At 38.9% G+C, this 25677-nt stretch overlaps 1 protein-coding gene across 3 annotated transcripts in view; it reads right to left on the bottom strand.

Annotated features, from left to right (window-relative positions):
- Positions 1–25677, bottom strand: part of TXNDC11 (thioredoxin domain containing 11) — a 57467-nt gene that overhangs the window by 26732 nt on the left and 5058 nt on the right. Inside the window, exons 2-5 of one of the 3 annotated variants that reach the window (XM_031687231.2) lie at positions 24506–24722; positions 21265–21362; positions 16590–16719; positions 6562–6655 (exon numbers count right to left, since the gene is read on the bottom strand). In XM_031687231.2, the coding sequence (XP_031543091.2) occupies positions 6562–6655; positions 16590–16719; positions 21265–21362; positions 24506–24722 (539 nt within the window). Of the gene's footprint in view, positions 1–6561; positions 6656–16589; positions 16720–21264; positions 21363–24505; positions 24723–25677 lie in introns of those variants that run through there. The other 2 variants (XM_072942193.1, XM_072942197.1) reach the window with 2 other exon arrangements.

Below are 25677 nucleotides of genomic sequence, written 5' to 3'. Positions count from 1 at the left end.
AGTTGCTTCACTATAAGCTTGTGACTTTATCATAGAAGCTGATCCCTGAGAGGTTTTCAAGATTTTAACGTTTTTGGTTCTTTGCCTAGGAGTCTTATTTCAGCTTCAAAAAACCAAAACAAAAAAACCCCCAACAACCTTGAAGGAATAAGATAAAAACTCGAAGCATGCAGATACATATTCCTAAAACAGGACAACTTTAAACAAGTAGAAAAAAAAACACAGAAAACAATTAGAAAGTAAAGATAGTGTAACTTTTCAAATACATGGCTTTAAGGAATCAAAGTATCTACAAATGACCACCAAATTTGGTTCTGAGCTTCCCACACACCTTTTGCTTTTCTCAGTTCCATCTATCTTCCACTCTCTCATTCCTACACACTTACCTGAAGGCTGACTCCTCATTCTCCTGGGAAACCCTTCCCACCTTCAGCACCATCTCCTCCGAGTAGTCTTCCCTGATCTGACCCGAACACCCTGCCTCCGCGCTCCCATGAAGCCTGTCACTGAAGTGTCACTGCACTCATATTGTAGGCAACCCCACCTATTGACTACACTAGCTGGTGGCACTACTGACGGTGAAGAACTAGTTTTGCTCATCTTTATAGCTGCAGCACATAGTGGATCCTCAAGTGTTGGTTGAAGTAGTAAGTCGTGCTTCTCGATCTAACTCAAAGTGCAGGGATGCCCGTTTTTAGCCTTAGTTTTTATCTAGCAGCATTTACAAGCCTTAAGAGATGTCATAATGGGAATAAAAGCATTTCCTATGAAATATGATCACACATTTCCTAAAATAATGGCAACATAATTTAAAAGTCAGTTTTAGGTATGGGAACAGAAAGAATGGAATTTCTGATGCATTTATTCTAATGTGTATTAATCAGTGCCCAGAGGGTCTCAGAACACAGGCAGTTAGTTAAAAAAAATTTCCTTCTGTAAATGAGTATAGTGACAACAAATGAAATTATCTGAGAAAAACCAAGTGATCTAGAACCTGTTTCATTCACAGAGAACTGTTAAACCCCATGCCTGGTCCAAACTCCCAAGAGTTAGGCTGAGGAACCTGAGAAAATAAAGCAATCTCAGAGTCAACCTTGCCTAAGAAGTCAGTCCCTTATTTTTTCAATGCCTTTAAGAATGTCACTTACAGGAGAAGACAATCCTACCCTTCGGACCTCTTGATGTTGCATGAAATTTCACAATCTGATAGAATGCTCTAAAAAAGCTTTTCTCGTGAATTAGAATATGGAGGAGGGAGCTTTTTACGTGTCCTGACTCGATTCTACAAGCAAATCACAGCACCATCAGATGCCACCTGGTGGAGTAGAGGGACCCTACACTGGAATGCCACCTTCCTCCAATAAATTCCTATTAAAAAAATTCATTACAACAGTATTTTCCAAAGGTGTTCTTTAGAGAACTGATGCTGCAAGGTCCCCTGTCAACTACATTTGGGAATTCCTAAAGGCGCTAGAAAGCAGTGGGAACAACAGCTTTAGTTTAACAGTTCACTGGATTTTCCAGATGACAGTTAAGTACCAGGCGAATTTCAATTCATTTCATTAGGATTCATTAGGGGGCAGGGAGAAGCCAAGAAGAAGGAATAAGGAGACTGGATCAGGCAGAGGCTCCATCTGGTCCTACTGTGAGTGATTCCTGCACACTGGTCTACGGAACCTGAGAGGCCAGGTCGGAGGAGAAGTGGTGGGGCGGGGATCGGAGGTAACTTAACCCATGGCCAAGATCATTCTCACTAGAGCAATTTCAAGGTAAAGTGTCCTTTACTAGTCATTCAAACCTTTAGCTACATTGGTCAAGCAGGGTGTTTGAGTTGCAGGAGCAAGAAGACAAAACCTTGGCCTCAAGGCACTCAGTAAGTATCTGAACAACCAGCTCAAACTCTGGTGAGACAGAGCTGCAGTCAGTTCTATAGTGAGAACACCCCAAAGTACAGTCAACTCTTGATATCCGCAGGGAACTAGTTCCAGCCCTCCACTCCCCCTTGAATCCCCAAATCCACGGATGCTCAAGTCCCTTATATAAAATGGCATAGTTGTTTGCATATAACCTACACACATCTTATGGTATACATCAAATCATCTCTAGATTACTTATACCCAGTACAGTGAAGTGCTAAGTAAACAGTTGTCAATACGATATAATGCTAAGTAAGCAGTTGCCAGGTGTGTGATAAATTCAATCTGTGCTTTCTGGAACTTCCTGGAATTTTTTTTTCTTATATTTTCAATCCAAGTTTAGCTGAATCCACAGGTGCAGAACCCATAGATACAGAGGGCTGATTATACAAAAAGAAGCAGGCACGGAGTGCTCCAGGAAAGGGAAGAGGAATGCCTGGTATAGATGCTTTTCAGAAAAGAGACGGTACTGACTTTGGGTGCTTTCAGTCAGTGGCTTTCTCATTAAACTACCACAGATTTTTCGACTCCTACTTAATTCACCTGCAATGTACTTCACACATGATGCAGCCCTGTAAAACAAGCACTTAACCCTTACCACCATCCTCCCCAATGTTACAGACAGAGTCAAACACAGAAAAGTTAAGTGTTTTGTTTGGGTTTACAGATCAAGTCAGGGGCAGAAAAGGCTAAGAACCAGACCCTGCCAGCGCCCAGACCACTGCTTCCCCCCAGGAGGCACTGCATCCCTTTTGAAGGTCAAATGAAAAACAGGATCAAAAATTGTTGTAAATTTTCTCTTTTAAAGAAGTCACTGAATCACAGCAGACTGTAACATTTTACCAGAACACATTTTTACAGCAAAATAATGAAATAAGCATAAGATGGGAGAAAATCAAGTACACAACTTGAAAATACAACCCCTCTACCAAATTTTCTTTAGGCAAAAGGAGAAAGGGCCTGTCTGCCAAGATCAAAGGTGGAAAGGCTCCAAGGGGAACTGGCTCTGCAGTCTGGGAAGTATCCTCAAACACATACAGATTGCCAGCCCACTGTCAATCCTTCAGCACTCTGAGAGGATTAACCATTAATGAGGGATGCGTAAGACCTATTATAAAAAATTGAAAGGAAGGGAATAAATGAATAATAATGCTGTGTTCCAAGAAAGCAAAGCTAAATTTTATGAACATGTCAATTACCTCCAGGTCAATTTAAACATTTAATAAAATTCCAACCAAGATTCAGCCAAGTGCATAGATGGATATGAGAGAATATTTGGAAAAAAAAAAAAAAAGCAAATATTCCATAAAACACAAGAACTAGAGGAGGCAGAATTCAGACTTCACTAGGTAATTACATACAAAGCAAGAAATGAAATTATATTTACTCATTAAAAAAGAGGTATCTAGACCAAGAGAAAACACAGAAATGGACCCGATTACATGTAAGAAACTACTTTATGATAGAGCAGGCATCATTAAGATGAGGGATAAAGAAGCATTATTTTGTAAACAGTGCTAATTGTTTAGCCAATGAGGAGGGAGGAAAACCAACTGTGCTCTGTATTTTAAGCTAAAGTAAATTCAAATAGTATAAAGTGCCAAATACCTTTAAAATTCAAGAAGAAACTGAACTAATTAGTGATCAGATAGATATTTATAAAAAAAAATTAAGAAAAACCCCCACAGATTTAACTATATGAAAATACAGAACTGCTATATGCAAAAAGTGATAAAAGTAAAATGGCTAGGACAGAAACATAACAAAGGGTAACTGCCCACAGCATCGAACAGGAGTGTCGACATAAACTGATGAATCAGCAAGTAAAGGACCCAGGTCTGAGATCAACAGGTAAAGGACCCAGGTAATTAAGACGAAAGGAAATCGTTAAAACAGCAAAAGAGAAGTCAGTTAAATGCGAAGGTGGTAAGTAAATTTTCCCTAATTTCCTTTATCATAATGTGTAAAAATATCAGACTTCAGACAGTCTTAAGGGAGTGTCAAAGTGTCACGGAACCTGATCCTACAACTAAACTCATGCCATTCTTGAGCGTAGGGAACACTCTCCTCTTAGTTCACCCCCAGCACCTAGGCATGATGCTTCATATATGCGTCATTCCCAAAATATCTGTAGACCGATGGTCAGCCAACTCCAAGAAATGAATGTCAGAGAGTGTCCTGGCTATTTCTAAGGCAATCAGAAAAACAAACAAACCATTAAGGCAATAGAAAGACATGTGCACTTTATATACACCCATGGCTTACTGAACCAGGACATCTGCTCTCTACCACACAGTCTAAACACTCCCTCAGCTGAGCTCACAATAACCAATGTTACGTGTGTCAAACGTTCCTCAGGCCTCAGTTTGTGTACACAATTGAAACACAACAATGGCCTAGAATTTACATTTCAAACTGTCCCATTTTTAAAGAAAAAGTGTGCACGTGCTTCTCTTACTGAACACCGGCTATTAATAAGTGAAATACCGCTTGCCTTCAGGGCAGGAGGAAGAAAGGGGGGAAAAAACCCCAGATGCCCAAGGTAAGACTTACTTTAGGTAATCCTTTAGAGTACACGTACTATAGAAAAATCATTCTTCCAAGCAGATTTGTCTTTTTCTTCTAAAAATGGGTCACAAAAATGGGGTAAAAAATTATTAATGAGAATGAACTCAGTTCTTGCAAAGTTCATATGCAAAAGGAATTTATAAAACCCAACTAGAATAACAAAACAGGGAAGAAAGGGGTAAAGGTAAATTGAGCTAGAGTTACTCTGAGAAGAAATTTCATGTAATCATTTGTCAAAATTAGTGATTTGACCAAAGAAGTTCATTATGTACCTTCAAGTAGTTTTTTTAAAATCACTTTCCTTTGCTTGAAAAAAAACGAAAAACAGGGGTAAGTCAACTATACTTCAAAAAAAAAAAAGGAGGAAAAAGGCTACTATCTGGTACTTGGAAAAATTTCCCAAAAAGCAGCAATATTTTGGAAATCTCTGAACAAAAAAGCAATTTAAAACGAATCATTAACACACAATACAAGCTAACTGGATAAAAAAAATATCCTTTCAAATCTTGAAATAGCTTCTCCAATTCAAGAACTTGAATGTTACCATTTTAGTGATTGGCTCTAGGTTACCCTTTTATACATAATCTTCAGTTGAGATCTTCTTCAAAGGACTTTATTTAGTTTTCTAAGACCATTTTTGAACATCTGCCTAAGCTTCTTTAAGTTGCTAGTATTTTGTTTTCAAAATTCAAACTCTTGACTCACTAAGTCCTCTTAGTCACCTGAAGCCATGCAGCTCAAAGTCTTGGAAGTGGACAGAAGATATGCTTAATGTGACAGCTTGATGTCCTCTCCCACTGTTCCCCACATGAAAAACATGAACATGGTAGATCCTCTATGCATAAAACCTTAAGATAATGTATATATTAAAATGGCCAGTAACATAATTGCTTGATGTATTAATGATATCCTATTATAACACTCCTCTAAATATTAAAGCAATCTAATAGCCAGTAATGGAAAGATGGTTACTTATTTTTGGTTGACCTACTGGGGGAAAGATGATATGGCCATCAATCTGATCACTCATTGGGCAAATAGTGATTGAGCCCCTGCTATGTGCCAGACGCTGGAGAAAGAATACTAAACTGAAGACAAGGTCCCCACCCTCAGAAATCTCACAGTCCAGGGAAGATGACAGACAGTAAACAAATCATCTCGTAACTACACACATAAATACAAGCTGTGTTAAGTGCTATGAAAGAAAACAAGGCATCCAAGGGGGGAGATTGTGGAAGCGATATCTGAGCTGGAACCTGATGGATGATGAAGAGGGCTTGTTTGATGGGCGAGATCTGGGCCCTAGGAGCTGGGGAGGTAAAGGCACACTTCAAACAGAAGGATCAGCACATGAAAAGGCCCAAGTGTGAGGAAGAAGGGGTGAGACTGGACACCAGTTAAGAGTCCACTAGTCTAGTCTAGGGGTGGGGAAGGGGTTTGGACCAGAGTGGTAACAAGGAGATGAAGACAAGTGAGCAGACGAAAGTATCTGACAGAACTGACGCAAGGTCATGGCTGATAGAAAGAACGTGGAGCAATGTGAAAAAATGGCCAGGATACCATGTTTAATTTAAAAAGTAGAACTTCAAATAATATATGATTTAGCTAAGTAAAAAAAAATACACATATGGATTTGAGAGTAGTGAACCTGGCAGAAGACTTACGCTGTAATGTGACATGACCTTCATACTTACAAAAATACTTCTTGAAGGAAATGTATTCCTAGATTATGATGCATCCAACTGACAATACAACCACTAAAAATTCTGACCAAAACTTACAATGTCAAACGAAAAGAGATTACAATAAAATTTAAAGTGCAAAATACATCATTGCTGACACTGTGTGATCAAGCTGTATTTTTAAAAAACTAAACATTTAAGAGACTACATTTGAAATAGCACAAAATTTTGTTTGCCAACAGAACATAAAACAATGTAACTATTTAATACAAATACAGAGACAAAGAATCAAGAAAATTAAATATATATTCATAAAGATAACCTATGTAAAAGAAGATACCAATATACATACATTTCTGTCAAGATACTAATGTCTTAATATGAATCGTGTTTACCTTTCTTTAATGAATGCAATGCTGAAGTGAAGAAGGTCACATAACCAGGAGGCTGGGGTGAGCCACTGAACTCAAAGTACCCAAGTACTCCAGGCTGCAGAACAAGAGCAGAATTAGATGACTGGGGCATCGTCAGTCACTGTGCAATGGGAAATATTTTAAAACAAGAAAGACATGCCACTGTAATTTAACAATTGCAATTTGCTGCATTTCATTTTTTAAAAGTCACATGAAAAATGTTGCCAGTTAGGGCTGACCTTTCCCTCCAATTAGACAGCAGGGTAAGGGATGGAGTTGCACCAGCTTTACAGGGGCAATTCGGAGCTGAAACTTCCTTCCCTCTCCCTATGCAAGTCTTTCCACACTCTGTGGACAGTTTTCCTAGGTCCCTGGTTTGAAACCTCACCATCAAGTTCAAGCACTCATTTGGTTTTGTTTAGTAACTCCAGGCAAACTAGGTCAATGATTTCTTTGTAAACTTTCTTGCATTTCTTCCTCAACCTCTTCCTTTCCTCACTCTAAACACACCTTTATACTCACTGGAAATCAGGTTACCTCTGACTCAATCCACTGGTGTTTAAGGCCGTCCTTTGAGGGGCTCTTTCCTCCCCCAACCCTCAGAGCCCAGCATTCCACACTGGCGGCCCTTCTCTCTTGTCAGATCACTCTACTGAGAGCCCTCCTGTTCCTTCATGCCAATTTCCAACTGCCCATTCCATTTCCCCAAGTTTGTCACAGAATGCCCCTCTATTCTGCAAACCAATTAACTGTCCCGTACCAGATATATTCTGCCTTCCTGTTCAGAATAATTTCTTCCTTCTTAGAAGGCCCTGTGGCACTCATTTTGTCCAGTTTTGTTCTATAATTGTATGTCTTAAAAGCCAAACTGTTAGATGCTTGAGGAAACAGTGCTGGGCTTAGAATTTCAAGACCTAAGCTCAAATCTGACAGCCGAATGATCTTGAGTGAACCCTTCAATGTGAAGTCTTAGTTTCCTTATCTGGCAAATGGGGACAATTCATCATGCAGTTTTTGAGAATAATGAGCTTGATGAACTATAAAACACTAGGCAAATGTAAAGAGTCCTTTCCAGCCCTAAAGCACATAACAGCATTTTCTTAGTAAGTAACTGTGGAGCTGATTTGATCACTTGGACAAAGATCGAAAAGGTAAAGTGGAAATTTAACCTGTCGAAGTTTAAAATTGGTATGTCATATAAAAGAGGAAATTTCTGATCTGTAGTGGAACAAACTATCTTTCAAATCTAAATCACTTATTTATTCTCATACGATTCTGTTACAATGGAACGATTTATCCATAAATAAACTAATTGGTTTTGGTTCTGGTATAAACTGAGATAGTCAGAATGTTTAATGTTAACATGTTAAAAAATCCAGAAAAAACCTAATTTCTCAAACAACTGAGGAAATCAGAAAGCAAAGTTGGGGGAGGGTACAGCTCAAGTGGTAGAGCACATGCTTAGCATGCACGAGTTCCTGATTTCAATCCCCAGTACCTCCTCTAAACATGAATAAATAAACAAACCTAAGTATCTCCCCTCCAAAAACAAAAACAAAACAAAAAAAGAAAACGAAGTTATCAAAATAGGATTTTCTTTTGCTAAACTCCTTAACATGTTTTTAACAAGCCAATTCCGAATTGGCTCAAAGCAGAACTATGCAGTGTTTGGGTTCTCAAGATATCAAACCAGGTTCTGATGAGCCTTTCTACCACAAACAAAGGAAGACAAGCTCTTCAGAAATTTTAATCAGTAAATACTGGATACAAGATAAAAATGAAAAATAATGGAAAGAAAATAGACTCATTTAAACTTCTTTCAACTTTAACCAATCTTCTAAATCAAAACCAAATGGAAGAAATTCATTCAAAATATTAAGAAATGTTTCATGGCTAGAAATTAAATGAGGTGAATTTCAGCTCTCTTCCCCCATCATGTTATCTCAGGTGGCTTCACAGGAGGAGACACATGGCCCATAAACATGTACATGTCGACATGCATGTATGCAACTATGTATGTGTTTTTGCATACACACTAACGGAAGGAGAAACAACCCGAATTCTGAGTCTTCATGGGAAACCCAAACAAAACCTTTAAAAATGAATAAAGACCATTTGCAGGGGTCCTTTGCAGACCTCTCCACAGTGTAAGGGTTTATTCTTGTTGATGACACCACTGCTGCACTTTCCCAAGGGGCTACACAGCTTGGATGAAGACACCTCTATCCTCAGAAGATCTGATACTGAAGTTTCCAAGTAGTGTGATCAAAGAAATTTCACAAACAATACAAAGTGAACAACCCCATAAGCAAAATTATTTTTACTTTTCATTGCCAAAGAAATGAAGATCATAAGATTCAACAACTATGTGAGAGGATTAAAGGTTGTATGAATTATAGAATACTAGCTATTTAAAATGCAAGAAATAGGCCAAGTTTTTGAAACAGGTACTGTTTTTTCAAATATTCACAATACTGTGACAATCTGTATTAAATTTTGAAAGGTGGCATGTTTAAGAATGTAACTTAAATGAACATTTCAAAATAATAAAAAGAGGAAGTAAAATGAAGTGATAGTTATCTGTTTATGTCTATTGAAAATTATCATTTAAAAGTATTAAACTGGCTCTGGTTATGCTTCAGGTAAAACAAATTTTGCAACCATTTCCCCAAAGTTTCAATGTCTCCCCAACCAAAGCTGTATTTGAGAAATCATTATATATTTCAGAGTTTCCTCCACAGTTCTTTCTTAAATCTGGAAAAAGGGAAGTTTGGGAACAAAGCACATGCACATTCACATACGTGGACCTTTCCAGGTCTATGTCCCTTGTTGGCTTGGCTGTAAATAAACCCAGGGGCTGGTTCAAAGCAGACAACTCAGACCTGCCTAATATACTTTTGAGGCTCTTTTTCAGATGAGCTGGCTGAGCGTGTGGGCCAGCCTGACACTGGACTGAGGTTGGGGTGGAAGCCCTGCTGGTACACAGGCTGTCCCTCCTCACACTGATGCTCACCAACACGTAAAGATCATCTACCCCAGGTTCCAGCTGCAGTGTTTCCATCGATCCCTCCCAGATGCTTGGACAGCTGCCTGGTGAACAAAACTGACTGTTACTGTTCCTCTTCCCTTCATCTGCCCAATAATCAGAGGTCTAATCAGGACACACAATGGTCACAAGGCACCGCTGGGCCCTCATCTCCTACCACTCTCCCCTCTGCTCTGGCCCCACCAGTCCTGTTCCTCCCTCAGGACCTTTGCACTTACTGTTCCCACCTCCTGGAGCACTTTCTCCAAATCTCCTCAGGGATGGATCATATCACAAAAGTTTCACTCTAAGTTTCTGTTCAAATGTCATTTCCTCAGAGAGGTATTCTCTGCCTTCTAAAGTAGTTACGCCCTTCCTCCCTACACTTAGACCTATCTTATCACCTTTCTTTCTTTTTGTAGCACTGATTGTCTGAAATTACCCTGTGTGTTAAGTTTCTTAGAGCTGCCATAACAATTACCACAAACCTGGTGGCATAAAACAACAGAAATTTATCTCACAGTTCTGGAGGCCAGAGTCCAAAATCAAGGTGGCAGCAGGGCCATTCTCACTCTGGAGGCTCTAGGCAAGGATGGTTCCTTGCCTTTTTCCTAGCTTTTGGTGGCTGCATCACTCCAGTCTCTGCCTTCATGCTCACATGGCCTCCCTTCCCTGTGTCTCTGTGTCCTCTCCTCTCATAAAGACACCAGTCACTGGATTTAGGACCCACTCTAAATCCAGGAAGATTTCATCTTGAGATCCTTCACTAATGACATCTGTAAAGACCCTATTTCCAAATAAAGCCACATTCTGAGCTTCTGGTGGATGTGAATTTTGGGGGAATACTACTCAACCCTTTACAATCTGTTTATTTGTTTTCCTTTGTTTTCAACTCTGTGAAACAAGTCCGTGAAACAGAAGCTCTCTCATTCATCACTGTATTTCCAGCTCAGAGAGTGCCTGGTATAAAAAAGGCACAAAATAAAACATTTATTAAAGAGCCAATGAGGATAAAAGGATAAATAAGACAAAGCTCCTCCGTCAAGTTTTCAATTTAGTGAAGAACAAAATAGGAGTAGCAGCTTATAACTTGACCCAGTTTCTGTGTTTTCAATTCCATTGCAAGATGTACAGTATCTTCAGTACCTGCTATAATAAGGAGGCTGAAAATGGACTGTTTACAGGAGGCCAGCAAATCTTCATCAGCATTAAAGATTTCTTTCTTAAGTGAGCACCCTTGGCAGTGTGGCATAAATTTCAGCAGATGGTGCACACGCCCTCTAGTGGCCATGAGAATGGTTACTCCAGTGGGTTTTTTTTACTCAATGGCAATTGAAATATTTCTGCACTAACATTAACTCACACCTAGAAAATTTAAAACTACCTAATTCACAGGGTTATAGAACTATGAATTGACAGAAACAGTATCTATTTAGTTGCTCAACATTCAGAGTAGACTTTTACTAACCAACAAAAGGATAACAGCAGGTACCAGGCATCCTACTAGGTTTTCCTCCAAAGTGCTCAGGTTTCTGTCACCAGGCAATTTACCCAAGGCCCTGCTTCTCCCTCTAAACGATTCCCAAGCCTTTTCCTATCCCATTTAAATTTAAAACAATCTGGCTTATCAAAATTGCTAAGAATAAAATGGATGTATGCTAAATCACTGTCCTCAAGAGGGATAAACTATACAAATTCATGAAAAGACTTCAAAAATATTTTGACTACAGATGCAACATAAAAGAGTTCTAAATAATACTGTGGGCAATCGGTGGGTAAATCACAAGGTACAAATCAGATGATTCTATCACATGGTTTAAAATATAAAAAAAGAGAGCATTACTGATGTAGAACCTACCAATACTTAAGACAAATGATGTCTGAAAAATAGACAGAAGAGCCATAAAACTAGTGACTGTGAAAGTGACATCACCATACTCAGTCCTATTCCCTTAGCAATGAACTTAATGTCTACCAAAGTAAAAATGACACTGAGGTATGTTTGACTATGCTGTCCACAAGTAATAAATTAAGTTGTCCTGTCTGTATCTTAAATAAGTGGGAAGGACTTTCAAGGAAGAGGAATTCTACAATTGGAGTAAATGAAGAAAGCAGAGCTTAACATGGTTTGCAATGAGCTGATTTAAAGCTTTTGATCTCCCTCTGCAGTGTCCATCAGCAAGTTCACTTCATTTTAGCTACATTCATTATTTATAATGCAAGTATGATTTTAGTGCATATCTGGGAAGAAAATTTAGACTCTACTCTGCCTCCATATTGTAACGATCATACATAAAACACTCCCAGTTCTGCAGAATGAATGCAAAAAGCCAATTAATAGCAGGAAATGGTACAACTCTGCTGCTTTAAATGTGAGTCAATAGCCACATCCCATCCTTATCACTAATTATTCTCAGAACCATTCCTAAAAATGAAGGGAAAAAAGTTACAAATGAAGAAGCTAACTTTCAAAATTCTTCTTTCATGAAGGAGGAAGGTTCAAAATTGACAAAATAATTAAATATTTAAAGTTTTAACCTCTAGATACATAGTGAAGTTTCAACTCAGAGACCTTAAACATTCCTTTGGGTACAAAGAAGAATTCTGGGGGCCAGAAGTCCTGGGATACATTCCAGCCTCCATTTAGGGTAAATCATACCCTCTCTGTACCTTATCTTCTTAATCTGTTGAAAGGATCTGCAATTTCCATCTATCTCACACGGCTGGTGGGAAGATTAGAAGTAAAAGCACCTGAAAACTGGAGGGCACTTACCAGTGCATAGTTCATTCATATTTTGTTTGCTAATAATGTCTAAAGTATTCTGGAATTTATAGAGTTAAGTATTTATAATATTCACCTTTAATGTTTCTGCAATGTTCAGTAAATTAAAGGCCAAAACTGTTTTCCTAAAAATTGTATCTGGGTTCAGTGTCATATTTTACAAACATAAAAACTATAGTGAATGATGAGCAATCTGATTTGGGTAGGTTTGAGATATCTAAATTGAATATAATATTTTCCATTGGATAAAAACTACTACTCTTCCAGGTAATTCACGATCAAGTCATCTGAAATAGGCTTTTAAAAGGATTCATCTGTGGGACTTATAAAACTCAAATCAAGATAGAATTACAGCATTCTTCTTTATAACAGCAATATAAGCACATGTGAATAGAGTTCAGCATACATATAATAAAAGCTTATGTCAATATACAAAGTTGTTAATTTCAGGGTATCATCACTTCCCAATAGACACTAACTACAGAACCTTATGATGATTCAGACTGTTCACAAATACCTGGATTAGAGACAAATTTATAAGTAATCAATATTGTTTTTTTTTAACAAGGGGAAAATTATCAAATGCACTCCTACAAGACTCACAAACACATCCAGAGACCTACACAAAACACAATGCTATCCTAACAAATCTTACAAATGCCACAAAAACATTCATTATTTCAGCCCAATTATGGTATACCTAAATTTAAACACACTTGATATTGAAATCCATATTTATAGAAAATATAAATTAGGAGATAAGGCTCTTGATCAAAACAAGTATTTTTCATAACAATACTTCTTTAAATTAGCAGTACCCTTAACATAGTTAGGATGCACGCTTTTTTCTTGGGGGAGAGTGGTGCAGGTATGGACAAACAACTTGAGTAAAAAGCTGAGTATCAAGGACAGCTCTACTGATGACAGCATAACTCACTCCTGGCTCTAGTTCCCATACATAAGACTCTAGAATTTACTAATTAAGGTATTGCTTAATTTTCATCTTCTCTCTACTGCCACTGTCATAAGCAAATAAACTTGCAACAATTTGATTGTAGCATTCTGTGTGCTACATGAAAAAAAAAGTGTACTAACATCTGTGAGGCATCCTTAAGGTTTATAGGGGAAACAGTAATTTAGCAGTGGTTCTCAGCCAGGGTGATTTTTCCCCACCAAGGGACATTCGATAATGCCTGGATATTTTGCAACTAAGGAGGCAAGGGGGTGCTAATAGTCTAGTTGGTGGAGGCCAAAAATGCTGTCAAACATCCTGCAAAAGCATAGGACAGCCTTCCACAACGCAGAATTATCTGATTCCAAACATCAATAATGCTGAGGTTCAGAAACCTTAATTTAGAGGAATGTCTAATAGTGTATTAGGCTCCAGAGTGGGGCCTCCAAAGATTCTTTTAACTTTCCTATTTATTCAACTGTCAAAACCATGATGGCGGTTTCACTTCTGGATCTGAAATTTTATCTTTACGTTATCTTAAAGAGAGTGAATGAAATTCTTTCACTTCTTCCCAGGCAGTATTTGGTATGTTTCACAAGACAAGTGGTTTCACAGGTGTCATGCTGAGCTTGACTCCCAAGTTCTTTCACAATCAGTCAAATATTGTCTCTTGCCAACCCAACAATTTCACCTTGGTGAAAAGAAGCTCAGCAAAAGATGATTCTCACAGGCTGAAAGCCATCTACAGCTTTTGGGAGGCAGCCACAGGGAAGGCCAGTGGAAGCTATACAGAGTCCCATCTTGGCAGCACTCTTTTGGGTCCCACCTTAAAGGCAGTCTCAGCACTGTCGCACATCTTCTAATTAAGTAGGATGCCACAAAAACAACGTTGAGTAATGTCACTGGCACAACAGCGAGTCTCATGTGAACTCAATGTTAGACCTGGAGCATGATCTCTGAAAGCACTGCTGAAAAGCAGGTTCAAAGAATGCAGAGACTCAAGGGCAGGAATCACCCCTGCTGCTCAGTCACAACTGTGCACTTGTCTCTCTCCCGCAGATCCAACTACAAGGACACTACAAACATCTTAGAGGCACTAAATGAAAAAGGATTAAAAAGATTTCTGATATAGATGTTCAAAGCCATTGTCTCAAAAATACTTTCCCAATCAAAAACTCATGAACCTTCTTCTATCAGCCTCTTTCCAACCTCAAAACTTCACCAAAGCCAAAACAGTCAAAAGAGATTATCTGAGCCTACTCCCTTATTTCAGAGATGAGAAATCTGCATAAAACTCAGAAATCAGAGACTTGCGAAAGTCAGGGCTAACACTCAGGTCTCCAGAGACCTAGCTGAGTCCTTCTTATCACATGACCTCTGCTGAGATCTGGCTCAGAATTCTCTGGACACAAATCTCTGACAGAGCTGGAAATAATAACGAAGCTCCCTCTCTGTGCTCTTTTTATAAGGCTAAACAATCTCACTTTTTTGGGTAAGGGTAAGCACATGCTACATGTTATTTGTTGACGCTCCATAGTGTCAACTTCTCCCATTTCTCTCTCAACTTTTTAGAGGACATTGAGTGAAAATTTGAAGGAAAAAACAGAGGGTACAAATCTGGGCACAGTGTTCAATAAAAGTCCCAACAGAGCTTAACTGAAGGAAGACCTCTTGGATCCTACCGGTCACTTTTTATCACCTAACTACCAAAAAAAGTTTTTCTTTTTATATAAGTAGCTAATTCTGGCAGGTGTTATGCACTTTTTAAGTCTCTCAGTAGTGCAAACTATCCAGGATTTCCCCACAACTTCGTTTTTACTGATAAATTTCCATTTATTAGGACTGTATCCTAGCAGGCATTTTCTGTTTTACCTCATTTAATCCCTATTTCACAGATGAGGAAATGGAGGCTTAAAAAGGTTAAACACTAGCCAGAGGCCACAGGGCCAATAAGTGATAGAGATGAGTTTGGATTCAGGTCTATCCGAGCCCTGATTCTTCACCATCTTGCTGTACCACCTTCAGTGACCCTGCCTGTCATCTGCTGCAAATCTATGTGAAACACACATCACACAATTACTGCACCTAAAGTCAAAAGGAATCTCAAGAAAACCCTGTCCCCTGCCTGCCCTAAGTCACAGACCCAGTTAGTGCTGCCAAAGGAACTAGGCGCAGACGCCCCGCCTCCCAGCGTAGCTCCTGCCCACCAGCCTCCCACGCAAAACAGGAACAAGCCCACGAAGGGCATGGAAACCCTCCATCCACATATGAGTAAGGAAGCATTCACTCAAATGCACATCTAAGAACCACAAGCAGAACAACTAGACAGTAACACTGCTGCTGCTTGGGTAATCTGCTAATAGTTAACGCATCAATAGTGTTTCTAACATAACTGAAAAAAAGCTGTAAATGATGCTCTGGGGAAAGAAATTCATGTCCCACCTACGTAAAATATACATAGTACAAAGGCAAACTTCAACTGAGTCACAATTACTAAATTCTCAATTAGCAAGGTCTGGATTCATAGCTTTTCATCTCTATCAGGTACTTCTGGTCTTGATTTTTTTGCAGCTAAGTATCATCTTCACCTGTGCTCAAGTATGATTTTACACTTGATTCAGTGAATTTTTTTTGTGGAACTATTTTTATAATTTATTGAGATCATTTTAAGCTTTACACTGGCCTCTCAATAATAAGCGGTCCTGAACGTGCATTTGAAGATCCCATCAAAATAACTCCTCAGGGGTTGAAGCTGGCAATAGCAAAGCAGCAGAGAAGCCACGTTAGGAAATCCTCTGTTGATGAGCCTTGAAATAGTTATGCACTTAATAAAACAGAAAGGAACATATTCTTAGTTTTGTTTTGTTTTTTTAAAGCTAAACTACAACCAACAAGAAGAACTAGGTATCTCATAGTAAAAGCATCAAATAAAATTTTTAGAACTCTGTAGCTGCAAATAAATTGTAAATTAATTCTTACACCTCTAGTTTAATTGTGAAACAAACTGAAAGTCTGTCAAAAATTCCCAAATAAAAAAGACAAGGTTTTCCAAGTATTCTATTCTCTCAAAACTTATGCAGCCAAACCATCCCTATAATTAAGTATCTCAAAAAGCATTTAATTGGGGTTTATCTATAATGTGGTATTTTAATTGCTACAAACCAGGAGGTATAAAAACCCTTTTAACACAAACAATCCAGTGCAACCCAGTGAAGCCTGTGGGAACAGGAGAAGACAGGAAAGATCGGTACCTCGTAGTTTGAGAGGAAATCTAGTAACTCTGATTGAGATGGGATGTAGAGAAGTGGTTTCATCACCCGGCGGACAAACTTCTCAATGTAAACAGCACTCATGGGGCCTTTGTATTCGATTGGTCCAAAACTAGTACCAAAAAAATAAAAATAAAAAAAATAATACACCATGCATTACAACCTGTAATGTAAAACTGAAATCACCCATACCACAAAATGAAAACGTCTTGTTTTAGGATCCCAACTGGTTCACGGTTAAGAGGCCTTCTTTGTCTCAGGAGGGCCGATTAAGAATAAGCATTTTATGTGAGGGGACGTACAAGTAAGTGGTCATTACTCTTTTACATGAGCTTCAATCTGCAAACTGAATTTCAAAGCAAAAAAAAATGCACTCTACTCCCTGAAAAAAAATTCTCACAATAGTATTTCTTTAAAAGACAAAAACAAAACAAAAAGGTAATGCTGGAAACTGACCAAATGCTAAAGGATTCCAGAATCTTAACTATACAATTCCATGTAGGGGGGCAGACTTTCCTTTTCAAGTCAGTCTGAAATAAGGAACAAGTTAAGCAGTTGGTTCACAGCCTACTAACTACTAAAACGTAGTTACTAAATATTCTCAAAGGCACTTACAGAAAGGATCATTAAATGAACCTTAAACCTATTTAAAGCTTTACTACAACAACAAAAAATTATATGAAGGTATGAAATCAGGGACCTGTATAAATGATCTTCCTTATTTTCCCCTCCAGCTGTGCTTGGGGATGCAAAGGAATTTGATTTAGTATTGCTATGCAGTACTTCCAACATTCAGTCATCTTCCTAAGCTAATCAGAATCCTCACATGGCTTTCTTCAATCTTGCACAATAGAGACATTGCTCAAACACAACTGGATGGTATGTGGTGGGGGTGGGGGCGTATGGTGAAATTCAGCAACTCCATAACCATTCTTCTCTCTAAATAGAAATTGACATTAAGCCTACTGTTAATAGCAACAACAGAGCACAGTGAAGAATTACACAAATGCTGTGATCACAATACTGTAATATATGGTTACAGAAATCCACACACACATATAATGGGATGAGATAAACACAATTCTTCAGCACGCACTGCAGAATATGATGCCAGACAGAAGAATATTAACACGAAAAAAGTAAAAATAGCATTCTACATGCACAGCTGGTAGACTGGGTAAACAATTCTACCAACTCAAGACTAACAGCTAATTTGTTAACTAATTGAACGTTAAAAATTACCACCACCACCAACCCCACCAACCACCACCAATTTTTAATTTAAAGGAAGAAATCAAAAAATCATCTGATAACTTATTTTGTTCAGCAAAAAGGAACCAACCAATCTGGAAGCCTCATCTACTCAAGCAAACAGGCTCCGGGAGGTTCCCTGGTGCGAGGTGACAAAGGTCCCAGTGACTTGCTGTAATGAGAAGATCCCAGGATGCGGGATGTGAAACTTGTTTTACCAACACACTACAGCCTTGCCTTAGGACAAGCTGACCTAGGGCAGCTGAGATTTGCAGTGTTTTGAGAAAACTACTTCTGCTTCAGAGCCTTTTATAAATTGCCTTTGTAACTGGTATCAACACAAGTCAAAAAAATGGAAGCCACTTTCACAAAACAGAAAAGTCAGTTAACTTCTGTAAGCAGTTACTACTAGTTACGCCATTACACAAACAGAAGCAACAACACACACACACAAACAAACAGCAGCGGTCTGCCCAAGGGCCACAACTGCAAGCAGCGGTAACCAGAAGACCCTCAAGACGACAGAACGTTTACGAGAGAGTTTAATTGAAGGAACACATTTCACTCGTATATGTATGTAGAAAAAAGACAGGGCCTGAAGACTCTTAAAGAGAATACAAAAAGGCTATCTTCTGGGTCTCACTGTGCCTTAGCACTTTCTTGTTTTTGGTACACTGGGAATGGTAGATGTTGAAATGAGTGTTAATGGGTCTGAACTGACTTCAACAAGTAAAACTCCAACAGGCAAAGATGAAGGGCAAGCACTTCAAGGTGACCACCGACCTCAAATTCCTCATCTGTAAAACGAGAGGGTTGGACTAGGTATTTCTAAAGTTCCCTTCGTGTTCTTTCAACATTTCTGTAAGAACTAAGAAAACAGTCTAAGACGACATTGCACACTCACGTACCCCAAAATGACATTTGTACTCAATTCAAGGGAACTCTTACGATTTTAATGCCACATCAAGTTAAGTCTACCTCTGGGCAGCTGGCTTGGTTACATACAGTTGCAATGTCTGTACTCCCTGCTAGGCATCTGTGCCCTATTTCCTATGTCCAAAAAAAGAAATGCAAGGATCTCTCTAGGGCAAGCTCTACTTACAGAGTACTGAGTTTTAGAACCTTCAAGTATTAACACCTTACACTTACACTTACCTTAAAAAAAAAAAAAAAAGAAAAGAAAAGAAAGAAAAAAGTAATCATCAGAAAGTTACTCTGAGAAAATGTTCTTGTATCCACAGGAAAATGTGAGGGTGGAGATGGGGTAGGAAAGCATGTTTTTTGCCCAAGTTCTATTTAATAGCTCCTGAGAAACAACACTATGTGCCACACAATGTCATGTCACGTTAGAGACGTAGGAATGCAGTGGAATGTGACAGATAATTGACAAACGAGAGTTTGCTGCTGTTTGTTATAAAACCCCACTGATTAAGATCCATGAATCTTAGAAATAAAAGCAAGAATAAACAAATGGGACCTAATGAAACTTACAAGCTTCTGCAGAGCAAAGGAAACCAGAAATAAAACAAGAAGAAAACCTACGGAATGGGAGAAAATTTTTGCAAGTGAAACCGACAAAGGCTTGATCTCCAAGATATATAAGCAGCTCATACGACTCAATAAGAGAAAAATAAACAACCCAATCAAAAATGGGCAGAAGACCTAAACAAGCAATTCTCCAAGGAAGACATTCAAATGATCAAAAAGCACATGAAAAAATGTTCAATATCACTAATCATCAGAGAAATGCAAATCAAAACTACAATGAGGTATCACCTCACACCAGTCAGAATGGCCGTCATTCAAAAATCCACAAATGACAAATGCTGGAGAGGCTGTGGAGAAAGGGGAACCCTCCTACACTGCTGGTGGGAATGCAGCTTGGTGCAGCCACTATGGAAAACAGTGTGGAGATTCCTCAAAAGACTAGGAATAGACTTATCATATGACCCAGGAATCCCACTCCTGGGCTTGTATCCAGAAGGAAATCTACTTCAGGATGACACCTGCACTCCAATGTTCATAGCAGCACTATTTACAATAGCCAAAACATGGAAACAGCCTAAATGTCCATCAACAGGTGACTGGATAAAGAAGATGTGGTATATTTATACAATGGAATACTACTCAGCCATAAAAACTAACAACATAACACCATTTGCAGCAACATGGATGAGAATGTCATTCTAAGTGAAGTAAGCCAGAAAGAGTAAGAAAAATACCATATGAGATCGCTCATATGTGGAATCTAAAGACTCATGGACAGAGAATACAGACTTGTGGTTACCAGGGGGGTAGAGGGTGGGAAGGGATAGACTGGGATTTCAAAATTGTAGAATAGATAAACAAGATTACACTGTATAGCACAGGGAAATATACACAAAATGTTATGATAAATCAGAGAAAAAAATGTGACAATGAGTGTGTATATGTCCATGAATGACTGAAAAATTGTGCTGAACACTGGAATTTGACACAACATTGTAAAATGATTATAAATCAATAAAAAATGTTAAAAAAATAAAAAATAAATCTAAAAAAAAAAATCCATGAATCTTAGAGGAAGGAAATAAATAAAGCCTAAAAAGTAAAAGCTCTGACTGGTCAAATCTTCTCATCCCATTTCACCTTCAGTAACAAACCTCAAGCCAAGTACACTGAACAAAGTCCAAAGTCCCATCTCTTGCCTCAAAAAATCCTTCAAGTCAGAGTTCAGACATTTCTTCTCCCCCACAGCAAAGTCTGGGCAGTACTCCAAAATCAAACAGCAGTATTTCTGCAGCAAAATGAGTACAGTGGAACCTGAAGTGGCATAAAGACTTGTTACTTCAGGCCAGATGGATGCCATTCGGGGACAAAATTTATGAAAGCCTTTAGGGTTTCAGAGCTCTTTGGAGTTCAGAATGATGGATGATAGGACTGTGGACTTGTTGCAATTTTCCTCCCAAATGAAAAAATGTTAAGACACCCTCCTGACTGTGCTATGATGCCAGGTAACGGGATAAGGACTTTCATCTATTTTTAAACCATAAAATACTTCTAGAATGTCTGAAATGTACAACCTCTCAGTGGAGTAACCAGTATTATTAAAAACAATGCTGTAGAGGATGTGTAATGACATGAAAACAAATGTTCATAAAAGAAAAAGCAGTTTAGAAAATAGTATTACTACATGATCCCATTTTTTTAATTTAAAAACGGGGGTGGATACGTATATCACAGGAGGGTAAAAATCAAAACACATGGTGATCATGAATGGCTGACAAAATCACAGACCCTTTATTTTTGCCTATTTGTATTTTCTCAATTTTCTACAGTGAATACTTTTAAACAGAAAAAAAAACAAAACTCACCTTGAAACTGACAGACTTAACTGGAATTAGACACACTACTTAAAAGTTCTTACCTCCGATGATAGAGATATATTACAGGAAAATAGAAGAAATGTTTCTGTTTTCTGCATTTCCCCTGGTTCCACCAACAGTTTATTGCCACAAACAACACCTGCAAGTCAAAGAAGGTCTCAAATAACTATAAATAACAACTGAAAATTTACCAAGGTTTAAAATATTAAATTATAGAAATGCAACTATTCCTCTCTGAAACAGAAAGTATAAAAAAAGTTGTTTTGAGTGTTCAAAGAAGGTCATCATTTACCACTACAGCGAAAAAGAAAGACTCTTATCTACTGTGTCCAGCTAGGACTCTGAATATTTTGGAGTCTGTCCCAAGAGGAAAATGATTTGCTTTAGATTCTAAAGTGAATGAACACCAACAAACTTTTTCTAAGCATGAATACACTAAAACTTAGTAGAAGGAGACATCTTTCGATAGTCAAACTGAGCATCTGAGAACGAAAAAAATCTTCACAAATGAAATATCACAAATTTCAAAGGAACATTTTTAAAGATTATATTAAAAACTAATAAAGATAATAGATGATTAAAGCTATACTCTAAAATGTACTATCAGATATTAAAAATATGGACTAAATATACATTCATTGGTAGATGCTGAAGTATTTAAACAGCAGTGTCCCAATGCCTGCAATTTACTTTGAAACGTACTCAAAATAAGACTGATTAATAGACTGGAGCAGAGTTTCCCAACTTTGGCAACACTGACATTTTGGGCTTGAACATTACAGGTTTTTGTTGCTGTTGTTCTGTTTGTTTGTGTCATGGGGGACTGTCCCACACACTAGATGCAGGATGGTATAGGATCCCTGGCCTCTACCCATGAGATGCCAGTAGCATCCCCCTCTCAAGTGGTGACAACCAAAAACCTCTCCAGACAGAGACAAAACTGTTCTCTAGTTGAAAGCCATGATAAATACATGATAAAACAAGCATAATAAAATGTTAATAGTAGAATTTAAGTGGCAGGTATTTGTAAAATTCTTTTACTTTTGCTATGTGTTTAAAATTTTTATAACAAAATACTGAAAAATATGAAGACTACAAATGAAAAGTCACTTTCAGATTCCTTATACTCACTAGACAGCAATATTGCACAAAACAGAAGAAAATCTCAAGAATTCCTTTTATAGTCTATACAAAAGAAGAGCAACAGCACCTTTACTAAAAGCTGACGTCTCAAAAACAGGGCACCATCTATCATGTTTGCTAATTTTATTAAGGAATGTTGCTCAGTTTTTGCCTTTTTCCAAAAATAAACCTGCTCCTTTTCCCTACTGAGAACACAGAACCGTAAGCTCTCAATTTAGAAGGAGCTGTAAAAATCTTTGAGAAAAGCAGTGCCCATCAGTTGTGGATAGCACTGAAACCTCCACCACTTGTCCTGGGATCTTTAACAAACTGCTCGGCTCTCTAAGCCCAAGGTCCTGCTTCAGGAGAAGGGGGCTACCAGCATCAGTGTGCAGGGCCGTCATGAGGAATGGCTCGGGGCCGCACAATAGGATGTCATTCCTACAGTCACTCCCAAGGACAGTGAGACAGCAAGTAATTGACACAAGTAAAATATGATACATTCTCCCACTGTTTCCCACATGTTCTCTGAACTCAGAAGATGTGAGGAATGACCGACAAAGGGGTGCCTTCTCTTATGCTTGCTTCCCTGTGTTCCCTTAGAGTTGTTTCCTCCCTGCAAGTGTCTGCCAGTTTGCTTACTATTAGCCATTTTTTAAGGCAGGTGAGAGAGGTAGGTAAAGTGAAGACAGGGAATAGACCAATTCCATGGGTCCCAAGTTGGAACACAGAACCACAAGTCCCTCAGAATCAATGGTTTAGGGAATGAAGCATTGTATTTAACAGTACTTGGTACCACACTGAGGAATATATAATACTTAAAAAGGCTTTGCTCAGATGGGTAGGAAGCCTAGTCACCATTTATAACATTGTTTCTAAGAAAAACCAACTGAGAGTTCCAAATGAAGGTGTGGAACACAGCTGCAGCACAAGTCACCTCAGATCAGCAGTTCTCAGCAGCAGCCCCTTGGAAACCTGTGGGATGCCTTCTGGCTGGTGGTGATGGCCGGTGAAGCTGAAGGGCATGCAGTGGGCAGAGGCCACCATACTTATCCCACAATGCTCAGAACTGCTCTGCACAGGGAAGTCACCCCCATCATCCAGAGCAGTTTTAAATGTCCTGCCAAACACTGATGTTGGGGGAAATCTGTTTGCTATTATTCAAGCCCAGAACTCAACTCCATTTTATACGTGAATCCAAAGCATGGCTTTTGTGTTCACTGCACTTCTTAAGAAGGCAACTTCTGTTTAACTGAGGGCAGAAAGTACTGTTTGGTTTAGAACTTTACCAAGAGCTGTTCACCACTTAGAAAAAAATCAAATCACTGAGAGCAGTGTCCCTGTGGCACCTGAGTCGCCAACACATCATACCTTTACGGGCCTCCATTTGTAACTGTCCTATTCACAATGGTTCCACATGGAGGTACAGAGAACTAACTTGCCCAAGCACTTACATACTGAAGCACATATGATTTAATTATACACCACGTTTTTTTCCCCATCTTTATGTTACCCATCTTTATGGTGGTGAATAAGATTGGTTATTTTGAAATTGTATGTATAAGGAAGTTTGATCATCTATGAATTCGTTCTGAGGACAGAAAAAGGGACATCACAAAATACTTGTTGTATAAAAGACAACTGGGAGCCGCTGGATTGAAACCACCGCCACACATAAGGCCTATGTATCAACTGCCTGTCTATCCCTCTTGTCTAGCACAAAGGTGGCATTCATTAAATATTTACTGAATATAGTTCTGGTCCAGGTATTTAAAAGGTCAGCCTGTTACACTGTAGTCATGATACATGTATTTCTCTTATGTAAAATAACTAACCAACAAAAATCAAATATATATTTAACAGGATCTTCAGTCTCCTCACCCCTTTTAGCACTGAAACCAAACAGCATGGCACCCTGAGATGAGCACTGGCTTGCATCACGAGGAACTGCAGAATCCGCTCCCTTTCCTGCCTCTAACCAACTATGACCATCACAATCAGAAATCCCACTTCTTTATAGAAGGCTCTGCAACTTACAAAGTAAGGCTCCTGGCCTTCACCCTGGCAAAATCAGCCATCTGGGTAAGTGTCCCTATGAGGACAACCAGCCCTGCACATGGACTGACAGTCATTTGATTCTTGGGCGAACGTCAGCATTACCTGGTCTGAAAGCTGACTCGCTGCTTGTTCAATTTCTGCCCTGGCGGCGATGGACTGTCCACACCACGGAGCATAGAAGAACAGCAGCGCCACCTCCGAGTCCCGGCGAACGTGCTCTGCGTAGTCCAGCTGCCCCTGGAAGAGGTCAAGAACTGGAGACCTCGAGGAGAAAAAGCTGACAGGTGGCTTTGCTGGTATGATCACATCTTTTGCTCGGCTAAAAAAAAAAAGAGCAAACACAAACAAGATTGCTTAGTTTCTCTTCTTCTAACAACAAATTTATATGGAAGAAGAATGAAGCTTAAAAGAAAAAAACCTTTTGAATAAGAAAATGGAGTTCCCAAAACACTGTCCTGGAGCACAGAAGTAAAATTTTGTGCTAAGTTAAGGCAACATTTGGCTGAGAGAATGCAAGACATGAATAACGTGTTAAAAATGATTCTCTAACATTATCTCCCCAAGTGTGGGGTGGGAGGGCAGGGGAGAGCAGAAGAGAAGGGTGTCTGAATAATTCAGATTCTTGCCTTCTCCACCCAAGAAACTCCATCCTCATCTCTCTAAAGCCTTGCTCTCTACACGAACCACTGATCTCCATGGCTTCAGGGCCACCAGTGAGCTCACTCAGAAAAATAAGGGGAGAGAGCACACATGGGACCACTAATCAGCACAGGAAATGCTTACAATCAATTCACATTTAGTTTATTAGCTGGAGTTGGCCTGTACTCATCCAGGGCACTCGGGTAAAAGTAGTAGTTAAATAAAAATGTAGATTTCTCCAAATATATATCATGATCCAAAGGTTAACAAAGATGAATAACAAAGCAACAGCCATTTAACTGAAAAAGTTTCCTGAGTATGTACTTGAAGTTCCCAAAAGGGAGAGGTCAGGAGGAGAAAGAAAACACTGAGTAAGTGGTCAGAAATCACAGAGCTGCCAGTACTTTCCCCATCAAGACAAAAACGTGTTGGCTGAGGTTGCACCCTACCAAGTTAAAAAATCCTAGTAAACACACTAAGCTGTCCATACATCTGCACTAACGTGGTACAAAACCATTATAGCAGCTTGGCTGAGAAACTAATAGAGGAAATAAAAATGGAACCCTCAAAATACTCAGTTAACCCAGAAGAGGGCAGAAAAGAACCAAGAGAGGAATAAAGACCAGAAGGTACAA

Source organism: Vicugna pacos, chromosome 18 (assembly GCF_048564905.1).
Source record: "Vicugna pacos chromosome 18, VicPac4, whole genome shotgun sequence".
NCBI lineage: Eukaryota > Metazoa > Chordata > Mammalia > Artiodactyla > Camelidae > Vicugna > Vicugna pacos.
The sequence above is the reverse complement of the archived record's forward strand: the minus strand, read 5'-3'. Positions and strand labels throughout refer to the sequence as shown.